Source organism: Coturnix japonica, chromosome Z (genome assembly GCF_001577835.2).
Source record: "Coturnix japonica isolate 7356 chromosome Z, Coturnix japonica 2.1, whole genome shotgun sequence".
In the NCBI taxonomy this organism is placed as follows: Eukaryota; Metazoa; Chordata; class Aves; order Galliformes; family Phasianidae; genus Coturnix; species Coturnix japonica.
Window position 1 is genome coordinate 26,117,117 of NC_029547.1, and position 12,080 is coordinate 26,129,196.

The window sequence follows — 12,080 nt, forward strand, 5'->3', positions numbered from 1 at the left end:
TTGAGTTGCAAATGACCATTAAATTCTGTTTGAACCAATACCCCCTGCACTGAACAGAGGCTATATAATATGAAGAGTATAAATAATAATATAAATAATATAAACACAGCCTTAGCAAGTAATTATACAAATCAAATAGCACCACGTGATATCACAACACTATATAGTAATTTTCAGCTGTAAAAGCTGAAGAGTTCATATTTCATGAAGTATGTCCAAATCCAGTTTTTATTTATCTCCAGCAGGCAGAATGAAACATTCAAGTCATTTCACTACTAGAACTTACTTCTATGAGTAATATCTAGACAATGGACTTGGGAGTACATTTATAACCTTATCCCTGAGGGATAGTTAAAAAAAATAAAAAAATAAAAAAATAAAATTCCTTTACAATCTTCAAAACCTTCTTACTGAAGTAGAAAAACAATACAGGTGACATATATACTTGAAATTGAAAAAGCTCTTCCATTTTTTAAGTGCACTGTCTTGGGGGAAAAAGTCTTGTAGCAGCTTAACCTGTTCTAAAATCTGCTTATGTAATTTTTCAAGGTCACTCTTAATTGGGCCAATTTTTGTGTAAATGCTGATCACACAGAGCTAAGCTACCCAGAGCAACAGTAAAATGCAAATCAGATCCTCTAAGAAAGCATTGTTTTTGTTCATTAAAGCACATACATAACAGCTATGTGCAATGCTCTCATGTCTTATTTCTCTTCCATGATCTGATGAGTCACACCCCCATTACCATTCTGTGGTCAAAAGTTCTATGTAAAGTATATTTAACAGTATCAGGACTACAACATACTCAATTGAAAATATTTGTAATTAATTATCTTGGAGTGAAGCCACTGTTTTAAAATGATTTACCACTTCTAGCTCTAAGAATTAAATTAATCATGTTTAGAAAGTACTTACCACGTAAAACAGTGAGTCTTGTGGACACACTTATTTCACCGACACTATTGGAAGCCACACACTCATAAATAGCTTCATCTCGTGGTGTGCGCAGTGGTTGTATTCTGAGAACTGATCCAGATCCATCATCAAACTCTATTACCTATAAAAGGAAACAACAGCTGTCACAGATGTTGTTACAAATGCCTATCCCTCCATTAACCTGTACATGAACAGTGACCTGTCAGTATTTTTGGAATCAGAACCAGGTTCCTTTTTTATATACACATACCATGACAAACACAACACTAGGTGTAACATACAGTGCTGAACATGCAATGGCTGCTCCAAGGCAGTTTCAAGAGACAAGAAAAACAAACAAACAAACAAACAAACAAATAATACCAACAATAATAGTGACAGCAAAACACCACCAACAAAACATCTAACAAGGTCTGTAAGAATGGATTCAGTAACCTAAGGCTCTCTTATCCTGAAGTCCCTCAGCAGTCTCCCTCCAGTCCCACAGCTTTTCCACCATATGTCAGTTACTTTAGTTGAAATTGCTTCAGGCTACACTTGCACCCTACTCACAGGCTGCACTTCACTGTTTGAGATACAAAGTGAAAATGGCTTGACAATTTCGGAACAAGATAGGACTAGTCAGTTTAGCTATGCATTCAGCCCACAGATTGGAAGCAAATTTATCCAAATATCCAATAGAAATAATGTACTTGTTAAAGGACTAAGCAATAGTATATAAATAAATAAATAAATAAACAACTTACAGGTTTATTTTTCTGAAACTGAAATGTGTATAGAAGAAATAGCCATTTTCATATGATTAAAAAATGAAATATTAATTTTTATTCCAATTAATTCCTTCAAGTTTATTTGAACTTTATTGCTTTTATCTCCTTGTCCTGCAGACAAAACTATGCAAGTTACTGGTGAGCAATGTAGAATTACAAACACTGGAAAGGTCTTCGCCATGATGAAATTAAAATAGTTATCCATATAATCTAAGCTGATTTTTAATTTATTTGTCAATAAAATATGTTAATACTACCATCAGGACAATAGTACTTATAGATTAATGACTTTTTTTTTTTTCTTATTATTATTTTACAAAGTAATACATATTTCACCATACTCTATATTTACATCCACAAAACAATTTACATATGTGCTTCTTTGCACATATGTTTGTGTCTGCATGTCTAATTTACAAACAAATATTCTGTTAGATCTTGACTTTTCCTGAGAGTAAGAGAAAGATTTGGGAAATATTATTATGCACATTGCTGAAGTAAATGCCTCCTATGTATTTCCGTGGAAAATACACCATATTCAAATACCACAATAATTCTCAGTTACAAAGCACTATTTTTGAACATAGTCACTACCAGCTGTGCACTATAACCAGCGATGATCATGAGTCTGCATGACACACTCATAAAAATCTGCACCAATGGAGATGCTTGTTTCAGCTGTTTCCACTGCTGGAAAGCACCATCTCAGTGTACTCACATCCACTGCTCAGTCTCCATTAAAATTCAGTAAGCATCAAAAAAAGTCAAGGGGTGCATTTTTTACTTTTTGTTTTCACATGGAGGAATTCAATTCCACACTATTGCTTCACGCACACTTCCATGTCAGGGGCCATTTTGTCAGACTACCCCTCTGCTACCATCTGTTGCACAGCAACAACATGTAATGTAAAACTGGTCAGAAGCTTCATCCTCCTGGTGCCATACCATGCCACCAACATCTGCCTCTGATGTCATGGTTCAACGTAAGAAAATAGGAGGCATTACTTTTGGATCAACTCCTGGAGCTTATTACAGTCAGCCTTTTCTTAAATTCATTGTAAGAATCTCTCAGTTTCTTTTTCAGAGTTGCAGAAGTCTAAATGTTAATAAGATAGTAACCCCTTTTCCTGAGATGAATTTTTTTTCATTGTCCAAAGGCCAAATCACTTTTTCCTATTCTTTGAGGTAAACCAAGGACCCAAGGAGATGTAAACAATGAAAAACTTCCATCTGATCTTAATGGAAATGAAAAAACTTCCATCTGATCTTAAAGGAAACTAAAGAGTACCTAGAATTCTTGATAAACTGATGTTAAGGAGAGGAAAAATAATAATAATTGTCCCAGAAAACATGAAATCACACTATTTGCATTAAAAAATTAAAGCACATAATAGATGGAGTCTTTAAAATTAAAATGAACAACTACTATTCTTTAAATCTGAATTCTGAATATTCTTAGCTGTTTGATTAGTAAACAATTGCATCAGTTTATGTTTGGCAAAGATTGCACAGCTTAAATTTCAAGTCAGGTGTCTCCAAAATATGCACAGTATAATGGATGTAATTTCCACATATCTTCTCCTGCTGTTCATACCACAAATAGTTATTTACATCCTACTGCCTGATTTTTGGAAGGATACTAAATAAATAAATAAATAAATAAATAAAGACCCAAACCTTAGAATCAGCCTTACACCACCCATAGAATTGTGTAGTATCTTTTCCCTGACTCTTTCATTTTTAATTTCTCTGAGTATGACTTACTACTAACTCAAAGTTTATTTTCCTAATTTGTATTATTTGAATTGATCTGAAGCATGAGGAGAAAAAAGAGTCCTACCTTATCATGTTTACCCTGCATATTTTTGCAATATCAATTAAATATGAAAGTTTGAAAACAAAGTCTCACAAAGTATTGTTTCGACCTTTTATTTTGGAAAAACATGTTGCTCTCGCTAACTGAACAAAATCCAGTTTTAAAAATTAACCTGTGCACAAGAACATTACCCATTCTGAGATAATAATAATTCTATTGCTTTCAGAATTACTTTCTCAATCAAGTTCCTACAAAAAAATTTAGATAAGATTTGAGAAAAAAATATATAATGTGAGGGTATACAAAAACCTGTAAAAGGCTATCTAAGTTTGTTTAAATAATAATATTGACAATCATAGCAAAATGAGATCCTAAAATCCTCGAGAAAGAAGACGTATTGTGTTACCCTTTGATGTCCCTTCCACCTGTGTATACTAGGAGTCTTTAAAGATAAACAGGCAAGTTTTAACTTTCTTATGCTTTTCTATTGAGCTATCAAACTCAGAGAAATAGAGAAAATATCAATCTGAAAACAACAACAACAACCACAATAAACAAACAACAATGACCAACAACCACACCAATTCACATATAAAACAGCCCAATCAATTATTTTCTATTAATGCATCTGGCCATGGCTAAAGTTCCTTTTTTTACCTAACATTCCTTGTTTCAGGAATCAGATTTCTGCTGCTTCTCTTTTTAATTTAGATACTACAGTGTAGCTAGATGTTTTCATTTTGGACAGGAAATAAAACTGCTTAAAACATTGATATGATGTAATTTATAAAAATGCTGCTCCAGGATTACATATATACATATGTATATCTATAACAATTATTAAACACTTGAACTATTTCATCCCACCTTATTTGACTATCTAAGTTGTTCAACATTTTAGTAAGGGAAATGTTAAAATATTTTAAATGAAATTGTTACAATTCTTTCTAATTCCATTCAATTTCCAATCATGGAAATAAAATTGTACGTCTACCAGTGTTCTCTAAAAATAACATCTAAACAGAAAACAATACATGAAGCAAGCAAAACACTGCAAATTGCAAAGTAAAACTCAACCAACACAGCAAGCCTGAATATATTCAACCTTCCAGTGCTTAGAAGGGATTTCTAATGGAAATGTTGTGAACAGAATGAGACAAATTTTGTAGAATTTATGATAAAATTTCTATTTTAATGCCTCTACCTACAGCTCTCTATATGCTCTGCACGTAGTAAATAGGAACTATATTTGGAACTATTTATTGGTATTAGTACCAAGAAGACACTTTTTAATTTGAGCTTTTGATTTTTACATATTTAGTAAATACAAGAGAAAACAAAAATACTGATTGATAAAATAACTGATAGATTTTGCATATTGCAAGAACTTGAAATGTCTTTAAATGCATTTTGAACAACAAAAAAAAGTATTTTAAAAATCAGTGTGTCCAAGAAATACAAGACTTTTCTGCTGGCATAAGTCTAACTAGTCTAATTTTCCCAAAAACTACTTCAAATTCACACAGAAGACTTCAAAGTTCATTCAATTTTTGTGTCTATTTCTTATATCATTCACTCAAAAAATACATCAGAACAGTTTCATAAACCACTTAGGCATTCTGGATGCCAAAGTAGATGCTTTTTAACAGTGAAAATAGTGAAGAGGCACAGGGGAAATTATATACTATAAGCCCCATTTTAGCGTCCACTATACATGACTTCTCCCATTTTCTAAAATTTTTCTTCATGTTAAAGGTCAATCAATACTTTATATTAATTGTTCCTGCCACTAAAAGAGGGAATGTTATTTGTTGTTTTATTTCCCTAAAGAAACGGGTATCCTTTGAAAAGATTATTTTTATTATTTCCTTTAATTGAATGTTGTGGAAAGAGAGGAAACAGCTTTCTCTATAGACTCTCCCAAGTTTATTGTTAAGAAAAGAATCAAAAGCAAACAAATTTTGTATTTCATCTACAGCAGCAGGATCTGTAATGCCCCTTTCATCTTTAATCTGCAGTGGTGGTAAGCAATTATGGCAGAAGCTGTATCAGGCTAGGTCTGCTTGGTGAACGCTGTCACAGAAGGAGGTGGCTTGCACTCTGGGGACAATAATCGTGGCATAGTGTTTATGTGTAACTGAAAACTGAACCTTCACAAGACTGCTCCCTTTAAGTTATCCCCAGTGGTCACAGATATTTTATTTAACCTATGAAAATAGAGCACACATATTGGGATTAGAAGCAAGGTTGGAACTTATGTTTTTCAGAGGAACAGAACAATGGACCTAATACCTCAAATCTCTGATTGCTGACTTTCTTTCCCTTCTTGTTCCAGACAATCTTTGGTCTTGGGTCTCCCGTGGCTTGACAGATGAATGAAGCAACACCTCCAGAAACCCCTGTCTGGTCAACAGGTGTTCTTGTAAACTTTGGTGGTGCTAAAACAAACAAACAAACAAACTAAATTAATCCAGGTAGCAACCATAAAAAAGAAACTATGTCAAGATTTCAAAATGAACAGAATAAAATATTTTGTTTCTTCAGTGACAGTATTCATCTGTAAGAAAAAGCAATAAGAACTAAAAGGTCAGGAAAGTACTTACAGATTTTACTACTAAATCTGATGCCATCATAGTAGCAAGATCATACATTATATTTTATCACAGTTATAAATAAAAAATCAATTTGTCTTCTGTTGCAAAATGAGCTCATCTATCAACTCAAATTATACCATGATTCATTACTTGATGTTATGCTCACAGGATGTCATGAAAGCTGGATTTCCACCTTTAAGCCATTAAAATCAGTGACATTTCAGAGAAATTTTGTGAAAATGTTTTAAGTTTGAAGAGGTAGAGGCGAATACCTACATATTAAAATCTTATGCAGAGGGGCCTATAATAGAAGTAAGATTTATGCTTAGGTACAGTTTCACATAAAACTCCAGTTCATTCCCACAATATTCTACTCTGTCACAAAGACATAAATAAAAGATACAAACTACTGCAGGAATAAGAGAGGAGAGAGAGCTGGAGAAATCATTTAAAAAGTAGGAAAGGATATTTTTATCAATTATTCTCTTACCTTCTTTTTGTTAGAGCACAATAAATTTATAAGGTTGTTTAAGAAACAATACTTTAATGCTTAGAACAGCGCAGGACTAGATTTCTGAGAAATCAGTTTGAAAGTCAAGAGAATCTAAGCACAGTACAGAGATGCTGAAGAGTTCTTTCATACATTTACTTTATTCTCTTTTGTAATTGCATAGTTTTTCAGAGTATACTTGGAGATTCTGATTCACATTATATGTAGTACTGGGGGTCAATAAAATCATTTTAAAAAAACGTATCTTTGCTCTGTGGTCTGTTTTCAGCTGTAAGCTGTAATATGTAGTGACTCTGCAACAACTACTGTAATTAATTTTTACTTTCATCTTCAGTTTTTGCTTCCTTTCTGTTTTCAGTCTCTTTGGTTGTCTTTATTGTTCCACTGTAGTATTAACATTTATATACCAATACTGTACTTGCTTTTGTTTCTAATTTGCTACATTACATTTTTTATGCCTATCTGCCTATTCTGAGGTGACCCCACAGGCAATATTTCTTGTCAATATCTTTATTTAAATGATAGCATCTTCCAAGACTGCATATATGAATGTATGCATCTAAGTAATAGTGATATGAATCCTGAAATCATTTTAAATGCCAAGAAAATATGATGTAGACTTTCTTATAAAATAGACTGAATATATTGCTACATTGCTACATTAAATATGGGAAGATGAAGAATGTTGCAAGTTTATTAAATTAATTAAGTCTATTTTAACCAACCCCTAACACTCAACATAACATTAACAAATATAGTTTAAAAAAAAAAAAGCAGTAAAAATATTTTGTTAATGAGAATCCACTTTTTCTTTAACAGAACATTCAGGCAAAAATGGTTATTACTATATTTTCAACTTCACGTAAAGTTCAAGTCTCCTTAATCTATTTGCTGTCCTAATGTTGTTTCACATTCATCAGTAATAAATACAACATCTGAAGACAAGTGCAGCAGTAAGACTGAGCATAGCAAAACAGTGTGCCACTGCTGCAGTGGGGAACCTACAAAAGCATATCTCTGAAAAAACTGTCCAAACCTGCAACATAAAAAGAAGAGAGCTAGAGCAGATAAACTGAAAATCCTTTCCTAAGTCAGAGGCTTTATGCCTGGATCACAGGAAAGACAGAAATGTATTCTGATGAAGAGCATCTGGGTTTCACCAAAACTGCTAGCTTTGAATCCTTTTACGCACATGCATTAATTCAGCTCCCTGGTATGTAAAGAGACATGACTGATTCAGATATGCTGATACTCTGTGGCACAAATTGTGATTGTGTGCCATCATGTGAAAACTGATGCACTGTCATTCTATTTTATTCTTCTTGGCATTTTGTGAATTCACTGTCGGAATGCAAACCAATGAAAGAAAAACACTGTCTGGGAAGTTCACCAGAATGGAGAAACTACATATTATAGTTCACAGGAAGATTTTAAGTTCTAGATAAATGCTTCAGTAATACATTCAGAGACTGGCAAACTCGTAAATTCAGCATCAATAAATTAACTTCCTTCCAGACAAGATTTGCTTTGATAAATTTGTCAGTTTTGCTATGCATTATCAGGGTCAAGGACCATTACCAGCTCAACAACCATGTCATGCATTTATTTCTGCAACATTTTATTTATTATCCTGATAACAGGGGATCTCCAGATAGTTAAACAGCAAAGAAAACAGAAACAATGAAAAGCGATAAACAGCAAGCACGTCAAACTATGTTAAAATAGCTTTGCAAAATAAACAAACAAAAAACCTTGTTCTACTATCAGTTTTGTGTCACTGTCAATCAACATGCTTTTGTGTACGTGTAGTACATTGCATTCATGATAATATATATATATATAATAAGTATATATATGTAAGTATTGTATATACTATATATATTGTATATACTGTATAAGTATTGTATATACTTTTTTTGTAATGGAGGAATAAAGGAGAATCCTTTTCTTCCTTATCAGACATTCAGAGACAAATTATTCATAAGTGCAACTGGGGGAAATGCAACAGAGCTTGTATTAATTTATACCATATGAAAATTTGCCTTTCACATTTCTGTTGAAAATTAACATACCTGCAGACTGAATTATGCAGACTGAAATGCTGTTTATCTAACAGTACATATGTCAGTATACCCCAAAATAGATATTTTGCACAAAACTTTACTGATATTAGAAATATAACTAGTTTTCCAAATCAATCATTGATTCAGGGAAAATAACTCATACAGGACAAAAACTGTCATGCCTTCTTATGAAAAATGCAGACATATTTCTGCAGAGCTAGTGAAGTTGCAGAAATAGGGCTGAACAGTTAACACGGCCTTGGTAAGTATTTGAAGAATAACTGTGTGCTTCCAGTCCTAGGTCAATTTTTTGCTGGGATGTCTGTGAACTAACAATGCTTCCTATGAAGCAGGAGAGGGATAAGACAAACACATTACATGATGATTAATTCCCTATTTGCAGCTATTCTTCTAAAGAAACAATTTTTAAGGCTGTATTATTAAGACTAAAGTTATATGCAGAAATATAACTTTTATATTTATGCTTTTATATTTAACAGGTGTTATGAGGACAAACTTGTTTATGGTCAAAAGGAACTATGACTTAGATGATGGTAGCCTGCTAGCCATGGAGAAAGACAAACACAAGCAATTTACCTTTTCATTATTCAACCTATGTGTTCATCCCATTATGTAAAAACTGTCTATCTTCAGCATAGAAGTATGTGAAATCATGCTCAGGAAGAATAATAAATAAAATAAAATAAAATAAAATAAAATAAAATAAAATAAAATAAATAAAATATAAAAGTAAAAACTGTATTTGTTGCCTTCATCATTATAAAGGTTGTCAATTAAAGTTTGACACAAATTATCTGCACAATTAGTGCTGCCACTTTCTTGACATTGATTCTGACCTAAGCTGCTAGGCACTCTGATAGCAAATACACTGTGCACATAGTTATGCTTACTAACATGAGTGTAATTTTGATGGAGAACTGACAACTGTTTCCAATGTCCCATAGGAATACTAGCACAAAGTCCAACAGGTACTCTCTCCAGCACTAATTTATCCACAGCAACAATCTATATGGGAATCTTCCAGTACAATTAACTCTGCTAAAAAAATTGGAAGTGGTAGGTTACTATCAATTGCATGACAGAATTTCAGCATTATTGAAATGCTATCTGGTCACATTTAAATAAAACTGTAAGTAAAACAGCAGTAGCATAATCAAAACCAAAGTAAAATTCAGTTAAAATCAGCTGCTCACATTTACACTCAGGCTTTCTTGTGGGCATCATTAAAAATGGAACAATGCTGACTATTAAAACAATAGCCAAAACAATTAAAACAAATAAAACAATTAAAACAAACACGCTGTTGTCTTCTTTCAGCCTGTTAATCTGTCAGTGCCTTCCCAGATATTTGTGTTGATACTGCTGATACTTTGATAGAATCACAGAATCCAACCATGACCTAACTGTATTACCCTAACAACTCTCCACTAAATCATGTCCCTGAGCACCGCATCCAAATGGTTTCTAAACACATCCAGGGATGGTGACTCAACCACCACCCTGGGGAGCCTATTCCAGTGCTTAACAACCCTTTCTGTAAAGAAGAGTTTCCTAATATCCTAACCTAAACCTACCATGGAACAACTGGAGGCCATTTCCCCTCATCCTGTCACTAGTGAAAAGAGACCAACCCCACTCTCACTGTAAACACTTTTCAGATACTAGTAGAGAGCCAGAGATGTTCAGTCTACTCTCTGTAACTGAAATCTGGTCTTGAGTAGACACATTTTTATGGATACAAATCCTCTGCTTTAACAGGTGAATATGTAGATAAGACTTCACGTTCTTTAAAAGTAAAGAGTCAAAGTGAGAGTCAGAAGCACAGGCTCAGCCTGTGTGCTTTCAGCAGACAAGATACTCAGTGAATGCAGATTTTAACACTTCTATTTCTGCACTCTCTGTATGAAAGGTCCTAATGCACAACAATGCAACTTAACATTTATATATATATATATATATATATATATATAAAATATATATATTTCATATTCATGAAATATAATTCAAGAAATCTGAATAAAAAAATTTCAAGGATTATAGTTTATCATTTCCTTTGCTATACTTCATGACACGAACACTACGTAAGTTGAAAAACTACAAGGGAAAAACATCATGCTAAGATGCTTCTTTCATATTTCATATTGACATGTAAATTAGCATAAACTTATGTTTCAGAAGTGTCCTGAAACACTATAGGCACTTTTTGGTTGTAAAGCCTTTTATTTATTTATTTATTTTTTAAAGCAATGAAGTTGGAAATAATACAGTCACAACAGTTCCCAGGAAATCTTTTTATCTCACACTCAGAAATGCAGGCTGATCACAAAATAAACAATACTGTGTGGCAGGTGTGCAAGCACTTTGGAGCAGTCTACTCATGCCGTCACAAGAATCACTGTTGTATGTTATATATCTCATATGTTACTGGTCTGATGACAGCAAGTTTCAGTGGGATATATCACTGGTCTAAGTCATTCCTTGTTAGAAATTCTAAACTCATTCTTCCCATGCCATACTATAAAAGAATAGGAATCCTTTGCTGAAAACAAAGGAAATGAATATATATATGTAAATATATATATATAAAGAATAATAATAATAAATAATAATAATAAATAAATAAAAGGAACTCAAAATATTCTTTATACACCCCACATGCTACTTGACAGTATTCACAGTCATTGTGTCCGCCTGGCTTACCAGAAATTACTATGGATTCGATGTTAACAGGCCAAGTGATGAAGTCTTCTTTCTTGAAAAGCAAAGCATAACTATAATATATATATATTATATATATATATATAAATATGAAACACAATTAGGTAAGTGCTACAAGTAATCTCACCCTGATGCTCCATAGATATATAACACTGGACAAGGAGCTGAGTTGTGATCAATCCCTCTGTGTACAAGGGGATGCTGATGGCAAGCAATAACCCCCAGGGTTCTGTCCTGGGACCAGTACTCTTCAACATCTTTATCAGCGACATAGATTTTGTGACTGAGTGCACTTGCAGCACTTGTGATGACGCAAGCAGAGTGGTACATTTGATAGCGTAGAAGGAGTGATACCATCCAGAGAGAACTTAATAAACTGAAATGGTAGGCCCTTGTGAATCTAATAAGGTTCAACAAAACAAAGTGCAAAACTTTGCACTTGGGTTGAGATAATCCCAGATATTTATTCAAACTGGGAGAACAACATCTAAAGAATAGACCTATTAGGAAGGACTTAGGGGTCCTGGTAGTTGAAAAATTTAACATGATCAAGCAATTTGGGTTTGCAGAGCAGAAGGCCAGTGGTATCCTTGGTTCCATCAGAAGATGTTGGAGTGGATGATCTTTAAAGTCTTTTCCTACCTTGGTGAT

The 12,080-nt window shown here is 33.3% G+C and overlaps 1 protein-coding gene across 42 annotated transcripts in view; it reads right to left on the minus strand.

The window, feature by feature from the left end:
- Positions 1-12,080, minus strand: part of PTPRD (protein tyrosine phosphatase receptor type D) — a 1,051,440-nt gene that overhangs the window by 198,386 nt on the left and 840,974 nt on the right. For 26 of the 42 annotated variants that reach the window (XM_032441550.1, XM_015848960.2, XM_015848962.2 and 23 more), the window contains exons 11-12: positions 5,815-5,960; positions 916-1,057 (exon numbers count right to left, since the gene is read on the minus strand). In XM_032441550.1, coding sequence (XP_032297441.1) covers positions 916-1,057; positions 5,815-5,960 — 288 coding nt within the window. Of the gene's footprint in view, positions 1-915; positions 1,058-5,811; positions 5,961-12,080 lie in introns of all 42 variants that reach the window. The other 16 variants (XM_015848945.2, XM_015848939.2, XM_015848934.2 and 13 more) reach the window with 1 other exon arrangement.